The 24429-nt window shown below is 46.1% G+C and overlaps 1 protein-coding gene across 1 annotated transcript in view; it reads right to left on the minus strand.

Moving 5' to 3' along the window:
* CCDC59 (coiled-coil domain containing 59) overlaps positions 1 to 24429 on the minus strand; it is a 125704-nt gene that overhangs the window by 65422 nt on the left and 35853 nt on the right. Inside the window, exon 3 of the mRNA XM_086919626.1 lies at positions 10708 to 10810. Coding sequence (XP_086775752.1) covers positions 10708 to 10810 — 103 coding nt within the window. The remainder of the gene's footprint in view (positions 1 to 10707; positions 10811 to 24429) is intronic.

Consider the following 24429-nt stretch of genomic DNA (forward strand, 5'->3'; position numbering starts at 1 on the left):
GGAGCAGATTGGAATTGGGTAGATTGCAGTGGGATGGCTTGGAGTGGGTCAGATTGTTTTGGAGTGGGGCAGATTGTTTTGGATTGGAGTAGGACAAATTGTTTTGGATTGGATTACAACAGATTGTTTTGGATTGAGTGGGGCAGATTGTTTTGGATTGGAGCGGATTGATTTGGATTGGAGTGGGGCAGATTGGAATAGGGTAGATTGGAGTGGGTTGGATTGTTTTGGAGCAGAGTGGGACAGATTGTTTTGGATTGGAGTGGGGCACATTGGAATGAAGGAGATTGTTTTGGATGGGAGTGGGGCAGTTTAGAGTGAGCAAATTGGAGAGGGTCAGATTGTTTTGGATTGGGGCAGATTGGAGTGGGAAATATTGTTTCAGATTAAAGTGGGGTGAATTGGTTTGGAGTGGATGGATTGGGGTGAGGTGGTTTGGACTGGAGTGGGGCAGTTGGAGTGGGGCAGATTGCTTTGGATTGAAGTGGGGCAGATTGTTTGGGGCTGGAAAAGGGCAGATTGCAGTGGGGCAGATTGTTTGGGACTGGAATAGGGCAGATTGTTTTGGATTGGAGTGGGGCAGACTATAGTGGGACGGGTTGGGAGGATTGGAGCGTGGAGGTATGGAGTGGATTTGATTGGGGTGAGTGGTTTGGTTAGGAGTGAGTGGTTTGGATTGGGGTGAGTGATTTGGATTGGATTGGTCTGGTGTGGATTGAATTGAGTGGGGCGGATTTGAGTGGGGTGGTTTTGGGTGTCCTGCACGATTATGTGTTAAAGCATCATTTCAGAAATTTCAGATAAGAAAGAAAGGATGTCGCTTTGCAATAACATAATCCCATTTTTTTGAGAATAGCGCCCATGATCAAAAATAATATAAAACATGAGTGCAAAGTGAGAAAAGAAGACTTGCCAAAATAAAATAAAGTTAACTATACAAATTAAACTTTTGCAATTTTATTTGTCCTTCTGGGTATTTTTTTGCCAGTCATACGCCATCTGTTTGCAGGGCACTAAAATTTAAAAAGAACAAAATAGTACCTCAATCAGGTCAGGAGCTGCAACGGACACTGATTAAGTCGAATCAATCAGTGCTTGGTCCCTGCTCCACAGAGATGAACAGAAATTATGTTAGGCATGCAGTGATAAATTACTAGGCTGTAAAGTAGAGTGCCACACAAGCCAAATGGTAAGAAACTGGCAGGCTCCAAGCCCTTTCCTCTAGACAAGAGTGTCTTGTAAGCGAAGCGCATGCTCTCTCAGGCTGGACCCTAAAAATGACTCTTAGGAAAAGCAGCTGATCCATGGAAATTAGTTGGGCAGGCATCTCTCTCACAACATGGTGCATTATAGTAAGGAGTTGTGCAAGTGTTCTTCACATAGTTATATGAAGTAGCAGGAGAACGCTCCCTCACAATATAGGTAGAGAATGGTAGGAGATGAGTGAAAAACTTGCACAAAACATGAGCAGCATGGGCAGGAGCTCTTAAAACAGGTAAGTCACTGGAAGTAAATGTTATATCATGCATATTTGTACAGCGCACAACCTCAGGGTTTTCAGGTGCTGAAACTCACTTTACAAAATAAATACCCTAGATGACAACTGTGCAAACCTCACTAACATTTACAAAATAGAGAGACAGGAAGCAATCATCATTTCAAGACTCCTTCGCAAAACATGTACATACTGCTAGCAGGGACAGGTGTGCAAATCTACCAAGGAGCATTAGGTCATGTAGCAGGTTTTAGAGCTGTCCTTGCTTTCCTGTAACTATCTTACATGAACTGATGTTCACAGGCATGATTTTTTGTGGTAAAACAGAAATTCAAAGTGCGATTGGATTAAAAGTTTGAGTGGTTGATTGTGTTACACATAATAGGGTCCACTGGCACCATTTATAAGTGTGCAAGCATCAATTCTGAAGTGGGAAAGTAATACCTGATGTTTTGGGAATACATTAAAACACCAATTGCAGTTATCATCCTGACAGTGAAGTGGATTGTTGTTATTTAAAATGTACATTAGCGCTCAAAACTATAAAATGCAAGGATTTATGGCATGTACCTGCAGGACTAACTATGCTTTTCAAACATTACTTTTGTTGTATTTACTGCTCATTGCAATACATCAGGAAAGTTGTCCAGTGGTTCCCTTTCTGCCAGAGAGTGCATATGTGAAAGAAATGCAAAACTTACCCACACCACAGTTTTAAAGAGGATGTCATGTCTGGGGAAATATTCCGTTCTATTTCCTGTGTGTCAGAAAGATTCAGGCTACAGGCAAAGAGAGAGACTTTCCGTCCCTCTTTGGAATTGCCCGCTCTTTTTCTCTAGTCAGGTCAGACTCCCAGCACGCATGCAGAGACAATGCTGAGTGGAGTTAACTAAACTTTTCATGCACGTGAACTATCTGCCTCTGCCTCTCTCAGAGGTCATACCCTCGACAAACTGCCTTCCTGCTTCCGCAGCCTGCTATCAGCAACACAACAACTGCTGTATTTTCGAAGGGGCCTCATTGCAGAGGTTATTTTTCTTTAGTAAGGCTGCATTTCAAAGGTTGAATATTTTCTTTTTACATTGTGCACATTTTAATTTAGAGTTGTAATCATGCACAAGCTGCCTGTGTCCTGGCTACGGCCCTGGCACTCCGGCCGGAGTACTCTGCTAAGGGGCCCCCCTGGAGGTTGGGGGCCCGAGGCCCCCCCGCACTGCGGGGGCTGCGTGGGCCTGTGTTACGCCCCTGGTTTGGAGGCCGATGCAGGATGCCTCGTTTCTTACTTTCAGGCATCAATCTGCGGCCAGACGGGGGCTCTCAGCTCTTCCTCACCCACTACCGGGCACGCACTTTCCTTTGTTAGTTGCTGACTGAGAGAGTCCAGTGTTCAGTCCTCACTGCTCAGTGGGAGAAGGCCTCCTACTCTGTGGCAGTTGGCGGAGCTTTCACAAAGGGGAGAAGTGTGAGCTGAGGAGGCAGACGGAGCTTTAGTTTTTTAGGTCGAGCAGACGTACGCTCAATGCGTGAGCATTGAGAGTGTCTGCTACAGACCTAATGTCGCCCGTATTCAGGAGAGTGGACACGACTCAGACGCGCGCTTTTGCAGTCTCGGATTTGACCGCGGGAGCGCGCGTCTGAGCCGCGCTTGCGCAGAGTAACTAGTAACTCACAGCCCCTGCTCACACACAGCCAGCCCCCACCCCTCTGCATGCACGCATACACACAGGCGCGCGCGCACACACACACACACACTCTGCCGCCCCCCACCCACCCCCCTGCATACACACAGACATGCAAGCACGGAGCCCCACTCACCGGACACATCCAGCCCCCACCCCTCTGCATGCACGCATACACACAGGCGCGCGCGCACGCACACACACACACGCTGCCGCCCCCCACCCACCCCCCTGCATACACACAGACACGCAAGCACGGAGCCCCACTCACCGGACACATCCAGCCCCCACCCCTCTGCATGCACGCACGCACACAGGCGCGCGCGCGCACACACACACATACACACGCTGCAGCTCCACTCACCGGGACTTCTACTCCGCAGGACTCTTCCGACGTCAACGGGCACAGGGACACCGGCACTCCGCTCCTTGGCTTCCCGGGCGGACGCCGGCTGCACGCAGGGCTCTCCTCTCTGCACCGGAGCCATGCGCCAGCCACTGCAGCCTGCCTCTTGGGAAGCTCCGGTCGCGTGTCCGGCCCCGCCCCCGTCCCAACAAAGGTTGCCTGGCTTCCTGTTGAAGCCGGGCTGCTGCGGTGAGTTTGCTTTTTAACCCTTTCCTGTCTGTAAACACGTCACCCTGGGCACCGCGTCAGCACATAGGACTTCGATATGTGTAAAAGTTGTGTTTTATTTTATTCGCTCGCTTTTCTGTGCTGACACTTCCTTGTTTCCCTGCGCTGCAGAGACCCGGGGGAGCCCCTCGTCCGGGTGACTTGCATTTTGAATGGGGAATGTCATGGCGCTTCGCGTGTCATTCATTATCTCTGTCCCCGCCTCAGACCAGTTTCTGCTGGCGTTGATATTCATGCAGTCTCACAGCTGGGTATTCTCACGTTTCAAGTCATGGAGAATTTGCGTAATTTATTGGCTGAAACATTCTTGTTTGTTTTGTGGCTTCATGTGTCTGGAATTCCTGCGTTGGTGTGGGACACTAGCCTCCCTCTGAGTCTTGTTAACTGTTCCGGTTTGCAGTTCATGACATTTGACCCCAGGCCGCTCTTACATGCTTCCTTTCCACTCCAGGTGCAACAGGCATCCTTTTACCCTGCTGCTGCCAGAAACAAGGTGGGCGCACATAGATCCATCCCTGGTTCTTCAGATTCCCTGCTGTCTGGTTCTATTCAAGGGAGTGTATTTGAACTCAGTGACTGAGCACAGCTATGTACAAGCAGACTTGCACAACCAGTCAGCACCTTCTGTGTGTGTGTGTGGTTGGAAGCTCTTTTGCTCTCTTTTCTTCACCGGTAGAGATGTGGCTGTTGAGCCGGAGGATGATGTAACACTTACACAATGAAAAGAGTCTAGCTAAACCTTTATTCCGGCGCTTAATTTGTAAAATAATATATGCATAAAAGTGCCGGAGCTCAGTTTTCTCGGGAGTTAACTACAGATTCTACTGAATGCTGGGATTGTTGAATACTGAGGCTGCCTTGTTTTGATTCCACCTCATCAACCTTTCTTACACCACTTTACTCTTCCTCTCTTATACCTCACTTTCCAGGTTCTTTTTCTTACCCCTGCTGCTTTAGTACCAGTTTTCTTATCCTTTCTTCCTTTTTAGCCTTTCTCTGTTGTGCTCTACACCAAAGTCAGATGACGAAAAATAATTCTTGGACCTTAAAAATAAGTACCGGTGCCCACTACCTGCACTACATGCCCATCCCTGTCTGTTTTTAAATCTGAAACACTCAGCTGTGTTGTGTTGGAGGCAATAGGCTTTTGCAGTAACATCAAGATCTCTGTTGTGACACTAGGTGTGGAACCGGAGAACTACACTGCCAGCTCCTCCTAGTCACCCTCACACCCTCACTCACCCTCACATCCCCCTCACCCTCACAACCCTCACACACCCTCACATCACCCCACCCTCTCACATCCTCGCACCCTCACCCTCACACCATCAAACCCTCACTCACCCTCACACCATCACACACTCACCCTCACACAATCAAAGCCTCACTCATCCTCACACACCCTCACACCTCCTCGGCCACACACCCTCACTCACCCCCCTTCACCCTCCCTCACTCACCCTCACACACCCCCTCACACACCCCCTCACCCTCACACCCCCCTCACCCTCACACCCCCCCTCACCCTCACACCCCCCCTCACCCTCACACACCCCTTCACCCCCACACACACCCCTTCACCCTCACACTCACCCTCACACACACACACACCCTCACCCACCCTCACCCACCCTCACTCACCCTCACTCTCACCCTCACACCCCCTCTCACCCTCAAACACCCTCTCACATCCTCACCCCGCATCACTCATTCGCCACCACAACATCAATCTGTGCAACCATTCAACAACTACTTCAAATATGTTCTCTCAATGTTTCAAGCTTTATTACAAATGTAACAAAAACATGTTAATATTTCACTTCTGTTCTAGGAGTTTTGTAACAATAAAAGACACAGAACATAATCTTCACAAGTTATTTACAAAACTTTAAGCTATTGCCATTATAAATTATAATACCTTTTATTTAAGTATTAATTATGTAAAAAAAAAATGAAAAGCCATTGTTATTTGTAATATCAATACATGTAAGTCACGTAAATACAACACATATTGCATTACAAGTGCAATATGTGTCACATTTGCAAAAATTATAACTATTGGCATTGTAAATGACAAAGCTATTAATTTCGCTATTTCCAAAAACAAAACCTAACTAAAAAAATTTGTCATTTACAATTCCAATAGCTCAAACTTTCCTAATGCGAGACCTATTGCATTGCAAATGCTTGTTTTGCATGGCAGTTGCCGAGTACTACACAAAAAAAGACGCTCCCAGCCGTGAGGAAGATTGAAGCGCGGCCGAAGCGGTGGGTGGATGGCACACATGCCAACATGTTACCAAAGGAAAGTGGAAGCTTTAAAAATAAGCATTTGCAATGCAATAGGACTTGCATTTACATGAGACCTATTGCATTGCATCACGGACAACAGTGGAGGGAAGCATGGACAAAAGGAGTGTGGGGGGGGGGGGCGGGGGTGAAGGTGCGAGAAGGCATGGACAAAGTAGTGCTTACAGACTAATTAACAGGTACCCTACCATGTGACACTCGAACTAAAGGGGCCAGTAGCCATGGGAGGGTACAAATGACGACATGGCCATATTAAGGAGGGACTAAGAAGTAAGTCTGGGCGTAGCTCGCGTAGCCGCACTCCGCGGAGCTACGCGAAGATGCACTTGCACTCCGCGAACTACGCATAGCTCCGCGAGCATGCGTAGTAGCTTGCTTGGCCCGTTCGCGAGCCATATTTCGTCTTCGGGAGCGCCGTGGAACTCTGGAACCTGCTCGACACCACATCTCCAGACGTCGCCTTCCTCACGGAAACATGGATGAACGCCTCCTCAGCGCCCGACATCGCCGTCGCCATCCCGGACGGATACAAGATCACCCGGAGAGACCGCGTCAACGAGACAGGAGGAGGCATCGCCATCGTCCACAAGAACACCATCCGCATCACGACCAACTCAGACGACACCCTCACAGCCGCTTAACATCTTCACTTCCAGATACACACCGACCCCAAGACCACACTCAGAGGCACCCTCATCTACAGACCCCCAGGACCTCACACACAATTCAGCGAAGACATCGCAGACTTCATCAGCCCGCACGCCCTTGCCTCCGCTGACTACATCCTCCTAGGGGACCTCAACTTCCACCTGGAGAACAACAACGACAACACCACCACCCCCCTGCTGGACAACCTCGCCAACCTCGGACTCATGCAACTGGTGAACAACCCCACCCACTACGCCGGACACACGGTTGACCCAGCCTTCTCCTCCAGCAAGTACATCTCCTTCAGCCACTCCACCGGACTCCACTGGACAGACCACAGCTGCGTCCACTTCAGCTTCAGAAAGACCACGACTCACCACCACCCGCAACAGGTTCCCCGCAGGAACTGGAACAAGATCACCACCGACCAGCTCACCACTTCACTGAGCCAGAACCCTCCCGCCAGCTCAACGGACCCCAACCAAGCAGCCAACAACCTCACACAGTGGATCACCAATTGCGCTCGCCCAACCAGCCTCGACCACTCGCAGTCCGGCTTCCGCGCCAACCACAGCACCGAGACCGCCCTCATCGCAGCCACTGACGACATCCGAGCCCTGCTCGACAACTGGGAAACAGCGGCCCTCATCCTCCTGGACCTCTCCGCAGCATTCGATACGGTCTGCCACCGCACCCTAGTGCAGCGCCTCAGCAACATCGTAATCCAAGAGAAGGCACTGGAGTGGATCATCTCGTTCCTCACCAGAAGAATCCAGAGAGTCCGCCTCCCCCCGTACAGATCCAAGGCCACCGAAGTCATATGCGGCGTACCACAAGGATCATCACTCAGCCCTACCCTCTTCAACGTCTACATGAGCCCCCTCGCAGCCATCGTACGCCAACACAACCTCAACATCATCTCCTACGCCGACGACACCCAGCTGATCCTCTCCCTCACCAACGACCCAGGAACCGCCAGAACCAACCTACACGAAGGGATGAAAGACTTAGTCGAGTGGATGAGGAACAGCCGCCTGAAACTGAACTCAGACAAGAAGGAAGTCCTCATCCTTGGATCATCACCCTCCGCCTGGGACGACTCCTGGTGGCCCCCTGCCTTGGGCAGCGCACCCAAACCAACGGACCACGCACGCAACCTGGGCTTCATCCTGGACTCCTCCCTCTCGATGACCAGACAAGTCAACGCCGTCTCATCATCATGCTTCAACATCCTACGCATGCTCCGAAAGATCTTCCGATGGCTCGCCACCGAAACCAGGAAGACGGTCACACAGGCACTCGTCACCAGCCGACTGGACTACGGAAACACCCTCTATACCGGAACCACAGCCAAACTCCAGAAAAGACTCTAACACATCCAGAACGCCTCCGCACGACTCATCTTGGGCATCCCCCGACACAGCCACATCTCCGGACACCTGAGAGACCTTCACTGGCTCCCCGTCAGCAAGAGAATCACGTTCCAACTCCTCACCCAAGCACACAAGGCCCTCCACGACCTGGGCCCCAGGTACCTCAACAACCGCCTGACCTTCTACACTCCCACCCGCCAGCTACGATCGACCAGCCACGCCCTTGCCGCCGTGCCACGCATCCGAAGATCCACCATGGGAGGAAGATCCTTCTCCTACCTGGCAGCCAAGACTTGGAACTCCCTCCCCATCCACCTCCGCCTGACCCAAGACCACCTCTGCTTCAGGAAGCAACTCAAGACATGGCTGTTCGAGCAGTAGCGGACCCCCTCCACAAGCGCCTTGAGACCCTCTGGGTGAGTAGCGCGCTATACAAATATCCTGATTGATTGATTGATTGCCTGCATGCTCGGGATGTGTAGCGCGCAAAGTTACCCATGAGGTTTGTCCCGCCCGCTCGCGTCCCCTTATTTCCGGTCACTACTAACGTGTTCGCGAGTTATTTTGTGCCAGATTGCAGTTTCTGCGTGTTCGGCAACTAGATCTTACCGACAAGCATCCTCGCGCACGCGAAAATGCTATTGAGCACGCGAAAACTACGCTACGCAGCAGTTTGCGGAGTATTCGACAACTTCGCGTTCTCCGCGGAGCGCGGAGTTGCTCAAACTCCGCAAACTCCGCGAACGGAGCGTAGTTCTTCGCCCAGGGTTACTAAGAAGCCTCATAATCAGTTAGAAGGCAGCATTTATGAAAGACAATGACAGGAGCCAATTAAAAACATGGGTGGAGAGTGGGCAGAGCTTCCACTCCATATTCCATTACTGCATGCCTTGCAAAGCAAGCAGTGCATGCGCTCTGCTGCTATATGCTCAACCTAAAAAGGCATAAATAAAGTAAATATGGGCCACAAAGAGAAAATGACTAGGATCATAGTGCTAACAGACTGAAACAAGCCTCTGTACTTGCCTCGATGCTGTTCTTTGCCTTAATCCACAACCTGCCTTCTGCCCTTCAATTATTTACAGCCAATCTGCCACAAATGAATGGGGTACCAGTGAATACACTATTACTTGCAGATGATTTGCTAATACTTTCAAAGACAATTACTTCCCCTTGAGTCTTAGGGCCAGATTACGAGACTGGCGGGGGCAGCAGTAGCGGTCCAGCCGCTGCCGCATCGGCTGTCGAACCGCCCTACTACAACTAGGAAAGTCAGACCACCATTGCACCGCTGCATATCCCAGAGATCAGAGATCCCTGGCGGTGGCGTTGCGGTCTTGGGGCCGCAATATGCTTGGTCTGGCCACCGTGGTCTACGGTTGGAACTTTGATCTTTTATGGGCTACATTTTATTAAAAGCTTTAGAAATTTATAACTCTGGTTCTAACAACTGGATTCTTGTCATTTTCATGTCAAATAATGTATTACATTTTACTCTATTTCTCTAAATAGGTGTGGGATTTTTTTTGTTTTTTGTTTTCACTTTATTACTTTTTGTGTGCTGCATAAATACTTTGTACATTGTCCACCCCTTTCTCTTTTTCTGAAATACCCTGTCTCTAAGTGATATATACACTCCGAGATCCTGAGGACTCGGTATTGACAGTGCAGCTTTAGAATTTAGCTAGTAGACCCCCTGTGTTTCGTGTGTTATACATTGCCTCCTAGTGACTGCTTTTGCGTCAAGGTTCCAGAAGGTTAAGCACAGGTTAATTTTGTGACTTTTGTGGTTCACCCTAGCAGAGATTGTGGATGCTTCAACAGGTGTCAAACACCCCATTCAACCAACAGTCCAATTTCTCACTCACAGGACTACTTTGATTATATTTTTCAGCCAAACGGCAGGCAATTGTGTAGTAGTTGGTGGGATCATCCAAGTCCTTGGTGAGGGCTATTAGCAGGCAAAGGATGCGTCTTGTACAAATCTGGTAAGGAAACTTGATTGAGCGAGGTGTTAATCATGTTAAAAAGGGGCAAGGGGACGTACCGAAGGTTTTTGGTCTGGAGGATTGTGTTTTCAATTGTACATTGGTGGGCAGTCATCCAGTAGGATGAGAAAGAGAAGTAGAAGTAGAGCTACTTGAACAACATGGAGGTTGGTGGATCTCTTAAGGAGCAGAGACAGTTTATGTCATGTCATCCTCGTATGATCTACATGTTGAGTGTCGTAAACTTTGGAGAAGAGGTTGTGTGTGAATGTGGCATGAGCAAAGTCTCTGTGATGAAGAGTAGATTCAAGTTGTGTTGTGTGATGAGGTCTGAGATGTTTGGTGCACAGAGTACTATAATGCTTGTGTTGATGAGCATGGGTTGTCATGTTTGTTCTGTTGGTGGAATGTGTGTGCATTTTAGAGGGATGTGGCAGTTTTTGGTATTTGCTATCTGGGTGCAAAATGTATGGTATACAGTTATGAATATAAATGAGGGATTGTAAATACTAACATTGTAAAAATACTAACTGAATAGTTTCTAAAACCACAGTATGTTGCTTGACTAATTCAAACTCACCTCTTTTTTCTTGGCACGATCAGCTTGTATTCTTTCATACTCTTCTTTTGCTTTAAGATTTGATGTTTTCTTTTTGGACTTTGTTTGCTTTGTAGTGCTGGATCTGGAGAGAGAACAAACAATACATGACCAGTTGTTTCTTTCTAGCAACGTAACATAGAAACTTAAACTTTTAAATATGCCCAAACCAAAAGACACAGATCATTAAGGTTTTGTATTTTGTCATTTTAATTCAATATGTTACAAGGTTTCACAACAGAAGACAAAGTAGAGTAGCCTTGCAGTGTGTAATTGGGCTAATGGACAGACCTTATTTATATCCCAGGTAGAGTAAAGTGGCTTGTTTCAGAGGTCAGATGTTCTTTATTGGAAGGATAAATAGCAACCATCTAGTTCTACTAAAAGAGTTAGAGAGCACTAAACTGAGTGAGGCTCACTGACAGAAATAGCACAAGGAGGTGGGGTGAAGCCCCCCTCTTTTTAAGGCTCTGAAGAACAATAAGTCACTTATTTGGAAAGAGGGGTTTCTTTTTATATATATTTTATATATATTCTCTAGGAGCCTGAATCCTCACTAAATTAGATTAACCAATCTTCTAATAAGTACATGACAGACCGGTGAAACAGGCCATGCCCAGTGTTGGTCTAGAACATGAATGTTAACTCACAATTGGTGTTACTAGTCAAAACATCTGGTAAGGAAATTCCATGAGTACCGCCCCAGGTTTGAGGTGAATAGGATGACGGTAACACTCTGTGCTGTAAGGGTTCACCAAAGAACTACAAAGGGGTGGCTCTAATCAGTATGGCTGAGCCAATATCAGGAAAACAAAGAGAAAATGCCAGTACTGATTGCAAGAATTAATTTAACAAATGTTAGAACACAAGACCTGAAACAAGATTCAAGACTGGAAGCTGATTAGTAGCTTTTATTATTTTGTTCAATTTGATCAAAAACGGCTGTATTTGGGAACAGTGAACAATCTTACATGCTAGGTACAAGAATAATAAGGGGGATCTTTCATTATATCAACCATATCACAATCATACAACATTCAACCATTCAGGAACACAGGGGGGAACAAAAACGTGGGTAATATATTACAGTGAACAATATTTACAGTGAGCAAACAAGCACAGGAATGCTGGAACAAGACCACAGTCTGCGAAGTCTCTTTAGAGGATATTTCTTAAGACGTTATTTATACAAACAGTACATTCTTTACACAAATTCAAAATATTCACAGTTTGTGTTGGATGAAGGAAAAATGGACAAAGTAATGTACAGGGAAAGGTGACAAGCAACACGATTCAAATGAACTTATCACCCAAGCAGACTGTGAGTGGTGATGGGTCTACGCGTTTCGAATCCTACTGGTCTACAAGGATTCTCGTCAGGGCCTTTATTTTTATCTGGAGAAGGAAAAAAGAAAAAAAGAAGATTTTTATAAAAAATACAGAGTGTGCTTTCAGTTGATCAACCTCAGAAACCTCACTCAGATTGCACCCCCTCCTTCACAGCTTACCACGATGGTGAAATTACATCCAGATGTTAATTTTTACAGCATCATGGCTTAGGGGAACAAATTGTACCTAAAAATGAACAAGGCAGATTAGGGTTATCTACAGGACTTAGTGAGGGTGGCTAGTAGACGGAAAACTTGGAATGCTTTGTGTAAATTTTACCTGCCTTAATAGTCGAAGAGAATGCTTATACTAAAGGCAAAAATCACTTGGAAGACGAGGAAGATACCTGTAAAGCAGTGGACATGTGTACAGTCAGGGCAGACTTCTTACAAATGCAGCATCAACATTTTGCGATGTTTTACGTATTGCCAAAGGTTCACAAAGACGATGTTTTACGTATTGCCAAAGGTTCACAAAGACGATGTTTTACGTATTGCCAAAGGTTCACAAAGACGATGTTTTACGTATTGCCAAAGGTTCACAAAGACGATGTTTTACGTATTGCCAAAGGTTCACAAAGACCCTGACCATCCCCCCGGCAGACCCATCGTTGCTGGATGTGGTTCTGTGCTAGAGCCAGCAGCAAAATATGTAGACTGTTTTTTGAAAGAATTTATGACCAGTGTAAAATCCTACCTTCAGGATACAACAGATTTTATCAACAAACTAGAAAACATTGAGTTCTGTGAAAACAGAGACAGACTAGTTACTTTGGATGTAACTGCTTTATACACGCAGATCCCTCAAGATGAGGCGATAGCAGTACTTACACACTATCTTGATTCCAGACCTAGACCAACTCAGGTGCCCACCAAATTCATTGTCGACTTGGCAGCGTTCGCCTTACAGAAGAATTATTTCTGCTTTAATGGAGAATACTACTACCAAGTCAAAGGGGTAGCCATGGGCTGCCCCTTCGCACCAGAATTAGCGGTACTATTTATGGCAATGTATGAAGAGGCGTACATCTACCAAAACAACCCTTTCTCTCAATACATCGGAGCATGGCTCCGGTTTATTGATGATGTCTTTATGACTTGGACGGGCGACAGTGATACTCTTGACCAGTTCCACCAATGGTTGAATAACAGAACTGCTGACATAAAATTCAGTATTGCCAGTTCAACTAGAAGGATTGCATTTCTAGACGTGGAAGTCTTCCCATCTGAAGGGAAACTGGCTACAACCCTATACAGCAAGCCCACTGATAGAAACAAGTCTCTTTTGTTTTCAAGCAATCATCCCAGGAACCTCAAAGAAAATCTCCCTTACGGGCAGTTCCTGCGAGTCCGCAGGAACTGCACCTTTAAGGAAGATTTTCAAACACATTCAGCAAAATTAACATCTAAATTGTGTGAGAGGGGGTATCCTAAGAAACTTGTGAAGAGCTGTATGAGGAGAGCACAATGGACACCACGTGAGACCACCTTAGAACGCAAGACTAAGCCGGAATTAAAACGACAGGTTTGTGTCACCACATATTGCCCTAATGCCAACCATCTGAAAAAAGTCATAAAGCAAAATTGGCATTTAGTGAAAGACTTGGATGAAAGCCTTGTTGACATGCCTCTTTTTGCCTTCAAAAAGGAAAACAACATTGCCAACTATATAGTCCGAGCCGCAATGCCAGCACCTAAACCAGTTACGTTACGCCAAATGATGGGGATGCCCCCCGTCCTTGGACACCACAAATGTGGTACCTGTCTGTGCTGTGAATCCTCGATTGAGGGCTCACTGTTCCAGCATAACGGAATTTTCTGGAAACATGAATCCTTCAGTAACTGTAAAAGCAAGTTTGTTGTCTATGGCATTACATGCCCTTGTCGCCTACTGTATATAGGTAAAACCAATCAAGAGATCCGGCAACGGATCTCGCAACACAAATCGAGAATCAAAAGGAGGGTTGAAAACGCCCCTTTGGTGCTCCACTGGACGCGGATGCAACACGTTGTAAGTGACCTCAAATGGACTGTAATCTCCAAAGTGGAAAAAAATCCACGTGGTGGCGATCAAAACCTTGCTTTGTCAAAACGGGAAGCTCTACTAATAGTTAAATTTGACACCGCGGTGTCTGGGTTGAATGAATTAAGTGAAATATTCAAATTATAAGCAGTTCCGCTTCACTTTCATTCTCCCCTGTTATGCCTGCAAAATCCATTTGGTATATCAGACTATTGTAAGCCTTTTTGGACCCACCAATCCAGTCCTGGTTTTCCTAACCGATCACCTGGAAACCACAGTGGGTGTAGACTAATTACCAGCCCGTATATATGGGCGGACGCTTGGCAGCTCAGCCAGCTAAGGCGTTTCCGCCAGAGTGCAGCCCCTCCGCCACGCCGTCGTTTGAGGTCCTCGAGTAAAGCTTCAAATGTAAGTAATACTGAAGCGCTTGCCCCGGTTTGCTAGTCAGTCACTTCTGACTGCTGTAGAACTAACTTCTACCTTCCGCTTTTTCTACAGCATGCCCGAAACGTGCAGTGCCGCTTAGACGGTAATACAATTAATAATCTTGTTTTTAAAAATGTTTTGCCTCATCCGTCTTATCGGTCAGTTAACTTTGGAAATGTTACATTGTTGCAGGGCCTTTGAATTATATGCAATCAGTAAGCCGTGTCTGGCTGACCACGCCCTTCACAATTTAACTACGGTAAGCCGCGTAGCGTTTACCGAGCATTGTGTAAACAGTGGCGGGTAATACGTTTAGTGTTATTGACGAGCGCCTTGTCGGTTTTCTCGTAGGTTCTTCAAATTATTTGAGTTAAAGCGACGGCTACACCAATTGCCACTTTGTATATCTGGCCTCCGTGGTAAGAATCTCCAGAAGTTACATTCTGTTATGCAACTACCTTGAGGTTGCAACTTTCTTCTTAAGCCCTTGCTCAATTTCTTTTTTATAGACGACGCGCCTCGACTTAATTTTTAAATTAAACGGCGGCTGCACTCCAAGAAAAAGGCTTAAGAAGAGTAGGTAAGGATTGTGGCTGCTTGCCTAAACCCCCTTTTTTTGACGCAAAATGTTGACGCTGCATTTGTAAGAAGTCTGCCCTGACTGTACACATGTCCACTGCTTTACAGGTATCTTCCTCGTCTTCCAAGTGATTTTTGCCTTTAGTATAAGCATTCTCTTCGACTATTAAGGCAGGTAAAATTTACACAAAGCATTCCAAGTTTTCCGTCTACTAGCCACCCTCACTAAGTCCTGTAGATAACCCTAATCTGCCTTGTTCATTTTTAGGTACAATTTGTTCCCCTAAGCCATGATGCTGTAAAAATTAACATCTGGATGTAATTTCACCATCGTGGTAAGCTGTGAAGGAGGGGGTGCAATCTGAGTGAGGTTTCTGAGGTTGATCAACTGAAAGCACACTCTGTATTTTTTATAAAAATCTTCTTTTTTTCTTTTTTCCTTCTCCAGATAAAAATAAAGGCCCTGACGAGAATCCTTGTAGACCAGTAGGATTCGAAACGCGTAGGTCCATCACCACACACAGTCTGCTTGGGTGATAAGTTCATTTGAATCGTGTTGCTTGTCACCTTTCCCTGTACATTACTTTGTCCATTTTTCCTTCATCCAACACAAACTGTGAATATTTTGAATTTGTGTAAAGAATGTACTGTTTGTATAAATAACGTCTTAAGAAATATCCTCTAAAGAGACTTCGCAGACTGTGGTCTTGTTCCAGCATTCCTGTGCTTGTTTGCTCACTGTAAATATTGTTCACTGTAATATATTACCCACGTTTTTGTTCCCCCCTGTGTTCCTGAATGGTTGAATGTTGTATGATTGTGATATGGTTGATATAATGAAAGATCCCCCTTATTATTCTTGTACCTAGCATGTAAGATTGTTCACTGTTCCCAAATACAGCCGTTTTTGATCAAATTGAACAAAATAATAAAAGCTACTAATCAGCTTCCAGTCTTGAATCTTGTTTCAGGTCTTGTGTTCTAACATTTGTTAAATTAATTCTTGCAATCAGTACTGGCATTTTCTCTTTGTTTTCCTGGTAAGGGTTCACAGCAGCGCAAATTGCTGAAAGGATATAGGTTTGCTTCATTAAGAGGAGATGATGCAATGAATTTCAAAAGGATGGTAATTACTGTATGAGGTCTAAATTTGTGAAAGCATGAATCACAGATGGATACCCTAAGAGGGAAAGTCCTCTTTTAAAGACAGGCGGAGTGTATGAGGCGATGGCAGGGGCTGAGAGGCAGAAAGTAGGAAACAGTGTCATGCTGTGGAAAGGGGATGGGTAAGGGGTAATTGAGGTCATCACCTCATAGTAACATTAGCCTGGCATGGAATACAAAAGTATCAAGAATGATCACACCAGTTGTACATTACCCTACTAGGGCACATGCAGAAAGATGACAGTTTTGTTGCCTAGAAAATTGGGGTTACTGGTACCTTGTCCCTCACAGTCACCAAAACGCTCAGTCAAAAACCTTCCTATAAGATAGCTGATAGTATTGTTTATCATTCACCAACTATTTTCACGAAGATTCAGACATGCAAAGGGAGAGAACAGATACCGTGAATCGGGAGAACATGGCGGCCACTGGCTAGAGTGGTGCACGTGTCCAGGCAGCTCTCCGTTACACCGCCCGCTGCTGGTCCCAGACGGCCTTTTTTGCCCCGAGATGGAATAGTGAAGGCGCAATCCCCTTGGATGTGAAGAAAGCTTAGTTTCTCCACGCTATTTCTCGATATCACACGCGCATTGTATTGCATTGCCTGCCGGACGCTTACCTGCTAGGCTCCCCGCGGATGTGTTTGTTTTCGGCGCTACGCCGTCCCCCTCCTGTCTCTCTGCCCCACTGGAGTCGGGCAGTCGTGGAGCTCAGGCGCAGCCGGAGAGCGGCGGCCCGGGGGCTCCTAACGAGCAGCCTAGGCGGTGCCAGAGGGGCTGCTGCTGGCTCGCTGAAAGTGCCCTACTCGTGCACACCGGATTTGTCTTCACAGAAGACGGAGTCCTCCAGAGTTTTGGGAAGAGCGGAGCTGATTCAGGACACCAGAAGTAAGGTGGAGGGGGCGGTGGGGGAGTCTGGTCCCAGTGTTGTTGCCACTAACTCCAAAATTACTAGTAAGAAACAAATCCCTAAGCAGTCTCTCAAACCCCAAGGTCTAAGAAAACAGAGCAAAAATCAGAAAGCTGGAAAAAAACAGCAAATCCCAGAATGCACTAATAATGAAGGAGAAAGCTTGGGCAAATTAGCAGGGGGTGCTAGTACTGCAGGTTTGGCGAAGGAGGCATGTACAGGAGGGGGGACCGAAGTTACCCAGAAGGGGGTGAAAGCCAGGGGCAGGGGGAGAAATAATAAGACAAGGGTTACTCCCTCCCTGCGTTCTTTTTTCAAGGTGCTTCCCCAGATATTAGACCTGTTGCCAGCTGCTGAATTACGATCGCCAACATCCACTATTATTAGCAGTCGCACCCATAACCATACCCACTCCGCCCGGGGTGGCGGATGCACCCACTACACCAGAAATTGATGGGGACCCTGGCTCCCAAAACAATGCACTAATAGCGCTGGAGAGGGCTGGCAATACAGTTGAAGGGGATGTGGAGGCAGAGGAGGTAAGCACTGGTAGAAACAGTGTCGGGAATACACTGGAAACTCTGGTGGCATCCATAACTTCAATGAGGGAAGAGATAAGAAATGATTTCTCAGTCTCCAAGGCTAACCAGGAAGACATAAGGTCCTCATGTGAGATTTTTGAGAGGAAGGTGGATGGCCTTTGTAAGAGAACGGAGGAGTTGGAAGGGGCAGTGGGCCTATTGAAATCAAGTCTTGAGATAGCCGAATCTAAAATTCAAAACCTGCGGCTTGAGAGGGTGGAATCATTGGAGAATTACTCATGGAGAAACAACGTTCGGCTTTTGAAAATCTCTGAGGGTAAAGAGGGGGGGGGATGTCGAGGCATTCGTTATCAAGTTACTAAAGGACTCTCTAGACCTCCAGGAATCAGTGGAGGAACTTGATAAGGACATTCAACGGATTCATCGTGACCCCTTCCGTTTAAAACCAGGCAGAACTAAAACCAGAAAGATCTTGGGCAATTTCCTCCTGAAGGAGAAAATTCTGAATTTGGCGTTAAAAGTAAAATCACTGAAGGGTCCGGATTTCACTTTCGATATACGGTCGGATTTGTCTAAATCTACTCTGGACAGGCAGTGGGAGCTAGGCCAGCGAATGGACAAGTTCAGGTCTCTAGGGGCAACGGTGCAAATGCGGTTCCCTGCGTTCCTACGCGTGATGTACAACAATAAAATGCACAACATTCGATCACCAGTAGAGGCCGATGAGCTTTTGGAATCCATTAACACTCACATCCACTCTCAGGGAGGGGTTTAGTTTAGAATTCCTGGCCTCAATTTTTTCTGCTCCACCCTGTTCTTATCGATAGTATCTTAGGCAGCAGAGTGTCAGGCTAAGTATGGTTAATGTATCCCTTCTTCTTTCCCCTCTCCTTCTTTGCTGATTTTGGGATCTCGAATACTAGGCAAAAGAAAATCATGGAACACGAGAGAAAGGGGGAGAGGAGTAATACAGTTATTCCCTCCGACAACAAATGTTTGTATTAAGGGTCGTAATGCGGTCCTATTAAGGAGGGGGGGAGGGGGGGTGGGGAAAGAAAAAAAAAAGGGGGAGATGAGAATGTAAAAAGTCACTAAAGCACGAGGGATATAGGGAGCCTTTTCTGTCTTCAGCACTGGGGTAGGATAAGGTAATGTCTTCCGACAGTTGGATTTTTGGTCAGCCGCTTGGTCCAGCAGTGGGAGGCGGTGTGGAGAGGGGGAGTTGTCGTGGACGTAAATCCGGCTATACATCTAGTCGGAGTAAGTATGGGTGGGTTTTCCAGGGGTGGGGGGTGGGTTGGGGTAAGGGTTGGGGTGAGGGGGAAAATGATAAAAAGTCCTCAAAAGGTTGCTCTCCACAAGAATGGTTGGTTTTCTAGTAAGGTAGTTACCCAAATTTTGTTCAAAACATTAGTCAGGAAGGAATATGGAAGGGGGGTGGAAATTTAAATGCTGATGTCAGTTCAGTTCCTGTCCTGGAACGTCAATGGCCTGCGCGTGGGGAGCAGAAGAGATCGAATAATGCAATATCTTAGGGACTCCCCCGCGCAGATCATTGTGTTGCAGGAGACACATCTCTTGAAGGCTGAGGTTAATGGATTGCTGAAAAAACATAGATGGATAGACAGTTTTTACTGCACGGACCATAATGCTAACATAAGAGGAATCCTCTTTATTTTTAAAAAAATCAGTGAAAGTCCAGATACTGGAATCTAAGGAGGACCAAAGCGGGAGATGGCTACTGCTGAGAATCTCACTGGATGGATGGATTTGTACAATGGTTGGGTATTACGGTCCCAATTCAGACAATACATCTTTCCTCGAGGCCATAAATAATCATCTGATCCCTTCACTAGATCCTGCAGTTTGGGTGGGTGACTTTACAATCGTACTCAACCACAAATTAGATAAAAAACCTTGCTCCAGACCCAATGTACCCTCCAAATCAAGACAGACCCTCATTGCAACAATGAATCGACTTGGCTTGGCAGATTTGTGGCGGGAAAGAGCTGGCAACAAACTTGGCGTCTCCGTTCGGAATTTAAAATATAAACACAAATCAATAATAGAATATGCTTTATTTAGTTACAGCCTTAAAGACATACTAACCACCATTGAATATCTCCCGTCTCACCTGTCAGACCATTCAGCCTTAATGTTTAGTCTCAACATAGAGCCACGACAAAACATCATTCCTGGTCATTTGATCGCACTATATTGTTGGAGGAGGAGGAAGTGGGCTTCTTAGTATCTGAAACAACATCTTTTCTGGAGATTAACCTAGACTCTGCAGTAGTAGCAACAGTCTGGGAAACTGTAAAAGCTTTTCTCAGAGGATGTATCACAAACAGAGCCTTCTACAGGCGGAAAACATATCAGGAAATGATAATTAGGCCCGAGGTTGAGATGAGGCTCTTTGAGAACAAGTTGGGGGGACTCCATTGGGTCCCTGGAGGAGCAAAAGCAACTAGGAGTAATGAAAAGTCAGCTGGAGAACATTCTTCAAGAAAGGGTGATGAAGAGATGGGAGGCCAGTAAGATCTCGCACTTTGAATTTGGAGAGGCGGCAGGACGGATACTGGCTTGGAAAGTTAAAGCGGAACAAGCCAAGAACTATATCAGAGAGATAAAAGTGGAGGGAGAGTCCATCGCAAGGACCTCTAAGCAGGAGATAGGGCGAGCATTCTTTGAGTTCTTCGAGGGGATCTATAGGGAGGATACCCCGGATACCATTAATGACGTGACCAAAAGGGATACATGGTTAGGCAACATTTCTCTGCCTACTCTCTCAACAGTCCAGATAAACTGTTTGGAGATGACCATTTCAGAAGCAGAGGTGGGTGAGGCCATCAGGCAATTAAAGAAAGGGAAGGCTGCTGGTCCTGATGGACTACCTGGTGAACTATATCGAGTCCTGGGGGATGCCGTCATTCCAACCTTGACGGCCCTATTCAATAGAATTCTCAGGGAGGGGGAAGCCCCCTCAAAATCCTGGGGGGAGGCGACTATTGTTCTAATCCCCAAGCCAGGGAAGGACTTAACAGATTGCGGATCTTATAGACCCATCTCTCTTTTAAACAGCGATTACAAGATCTTTGCGTCTATTATGTCTGCAAGATTAGGGGCTGTAATTGGCGAAATCATACAAGAAGATCAGAAGGGGTTTATTAACATATAACTTGGTTGGGTCCATTGATATTGCCACTACCTTTTCCCTCCCCTTGGCCACACTCACCCTAGACGCGACAAAAGCCTTTGACAGGGTCTATTGGCTATACTTGGAGGCAGTTATGAAGAAGTTTGGCTTTGGTGAGGGCTTTTGTCGTGTCATTTCTCTGATGTATAGCGCTCCATCTGCAAGGCTTTTGATAAATGGAGTCCAGACCGAACCTTTTAAAATCACGAGGGGACAAGGCAGGGGTGCCCGGTCTCTCCCCTCCTTTTTGATCTGTATATCGAACCTTTCGCTCAGATTTTGTGGGAAGATCAAAATATTCCATAGTTTAAATTTGGGGAGTGGGAGAGGCGGGTCGCATTATATGCGGACGACATCCTTATCTTTAGCGCGGATCCAGACAAAGCATTTCATGTTGTAATTAAGAGGGCGGAGGAGTTCAGGCGTATATCAGGGTACGAGATTAACGCCAGCAAAACAGAGATCATGGCGTGGAATATCCTCAATTTACATCTTGGGGTGACAACCTCCATGAGGTACCTCGGCATACGGGTGGTTCAAGACATAAGGGACATAGCTCAAATTAGTCTGGTGCGTATAAATAATGAGTGCAAGAAGTTAATGAAATCTTGGTCTCACCTCCCACTAACAATCTTGGGAAGGGTCAACCTGATCAAGATGTCTATCCTGCCTAAATTTATTTTTATTTTCAATACCATCCCTCTGGCCTTTGATATCAAATTACTGCATAAAAGTCAGCGGGATATTAACTCCTTTGTATGGAATTATAAATCCACCGGACTAGCGTGGAAAAAGTTGAGGAGGAGGAGGGAGAAAGGGGGGCTTGCTTTGCCGGACCTGCAGTATTATGCATGGGCGTTTCAGTTGTCCCATGCAAGAATGCTCTTAAAAACACCAGTTGGCACATCTTCGGGGACGATGTTTAAAGCCATGCTAATAGGAGCGGACCTGTCAACTGACAGATTCCTATTCACATTTGGGGACCAGAAGTTTCTTAAAACGGTTTAATTAAAGATCTTATAATCCTTGGTCTCAGCCTGGTCTCAGATTAGGAAGAGAATAGGGCTGACCTATTATTCTAATTACGCACCGCTATGGGACACCCCTGGGTTACCATTATGCTTACAAGATAGTCTGTCTATTCCGGTGAGAGATGCTGGGCTTGTAAGATGGGGGGAGTTAGTGGCTGGAGGAAGGCTGAGGGCCTGGGAGGAATTACGTGAATTGGTTGGCCCAGGCTTTTCTAAATTTAAATATCTAGAACTGGAAAGCTGGGCCAGGGAGTTGAGTAGGAAAGGGGTTCCATTGGGAAAGATCAGTAGCCTGGAACAGCAGTCGATAGATCGTCCAGGGGGGTAAGGAGGTGACCCTATGGTATTGGAGTATGTTGGAGGAAGCTGATGGAGACCTTTTTCTTCCCGATGAATTGTGGAGGGAAGAGATAGGGTTCCCATGTGAGGAGATTTGGGTAAATTCTTTCACCCTCCTTTATAAAATCGTGAAACCAGCCTGGCTTAGGCGAAACCATCTCTTCACGGTACATCAGGCCTACCTTTCACCCTTAAGACTCTCTAAATTCCTCCCAGGAAAGAAGTGTAATAAATGTAACTATAGCAAAGCATCGGATGTGCATATGTTCATGGTCTGCCCCTATGTTGCAAGTTTCTGTGACAAGGTAAAAAGGACTTTGGATTATATTCTAAACATCTTGTTGTCTTTTACGTTGCCATTAATCATCTTTGGCTTCGAGGCAGGGATAACCGGCCAGGCGAGGTCCTTTTTGTTCTATGCGATTTTGCTGGCCAGGAGGCAAATCTGTAAAATTTGGGTGGAGAACACGACCCCTTCACATTCGGGATGGTTAACATCGTTATATGTAACCTCTAAGATGGACCTTGCTAGACCGGGTAATAAAAGGAACTTGGCTTTTTGGGACTTGTTGGTTCAGTGGAGATAAAAGTCCCGGGGTTTTTTGTTGTTTTTTTTCCCCCCGGGCCCAATGATTATGCATAGTATACTCCATGTACCAGGGACAAGGGCCCCCTTCGAAATACTGTTGGTCCGGCAGGTTCCAAACACCGAGATGGAGCAAGAGCCAAAGTGCGTATGCACTCTACTCTCCTCCCTCCATATTTTTAGAATTCTCCTTCCGCCAGTAATTTAAATTTGTGTCTTAATACGAGAGATGGTAAAGATCTGAATGTCTTCCGATGGGTGACACGCAAGGTGGTTGGCGATTCTGAAAGGGGGGCAAGGCAAATGAGGACAACATACAAAAAATAAAAAAACTATTTTTACATACTTGTTTAGCTATTAAGGCACACAACGAAAGAGCATCACATGCTATCTTAAAAGTTACCATACAGAATAATGTAATAAGTGATGTCACTTCCCTCAGTATGCGAAAAGAGGCCAGTTGACAAAGAAGCCTAATGTAGAACTATAAACCTCAACCTGCAAAATAAAATCCCCATCTGCAACCAAAACACCAAACAATATTTCATATTCAAAAGATGAGCCTGTCAGCAGAGAGAAATGTATACAAGAACAATTATATCTGTATTCTGCGGGTGATATTAAGAAGAAGCTGTAAATGCTGGTGAATCCAGTGAAGTATTTGATAGCGGTGTTCTTTTCCAAGGCTGCCAATTGCCAAATCTTTTTTACCACACATCAATCAACGGAGCTTCAGTAGACCTCTATTTATGGCAAGAACATGTGATGAGGGTAGCCATACGCAGGTAGGATATCAAAATTCTAGCAGCAGATGAGAGGATTCATGAACTATTTGCGGTTTCACAAATTGACAAAATATAGCGAAAATTTCACTCTGGGGAAAGATCTTTTCAAAGTGTTTGCATGAATTTGAAGTTCCCGCACTTGTGCTGCTTCAGTTCTGTGTAGGTTCCCCTGCACATCTCAAATCTGTATGGAGTATGGGAGACGGGAGATTCCATTAAGCATGCTTGGTCAACAAAAACGTTAGATCGAGCCTTGCGAGGTGCAAATGCCTACATGCCAGTGGATTTAAGCAAGGTCATCAGTTGTGCCACCTGGCCCTCAAAGTCTAAATCTAATTCACCCCAAAAAAGCACTTCTGCCGCATTTCACACGACTCCTAATGAATGTCTGGAGTTGTATTAGTAAACAAATAATCCTCTGATTTTTTTAGGTCAATACAGAGCAAGCTACATTAAGTATGGTCCAGTTGAAGACCCAAGACTTATGCATATTACACGCTTAAGGGAAAATGTAAAAGAGTGAAAACACAGACACTGGTATGATAAGAGTTTAGACCTCATCTTAGTTACGCCTGTGTGAACTACAATACCACAACAGACCAAGAAAAGATCAAGACATGGGTAAATTCAGTATAAATCCCACACATGCGGATTCACCATAAATCCAGGACAGTAAGATATTCAATCGCCTCTGCAAGTGCAGAGTTCAAATTCCCAGCCCATCATTTTGATGGAC

Source organism: Lissotriton vulgaris, chromosome 1_1 (genome assembly GCF_964263255.1).
Source record: "Lissotriton vulgaris chromosome 1_1, aLisVul1.2, whole genome shotgun sequence".
Classification (NCBI taxonomy): Eukaryota; Metazoa; Chordata; class Amphibia; order Caudata; family Salamandridae; genus Lissotriton; species Lissotriton vulgaris.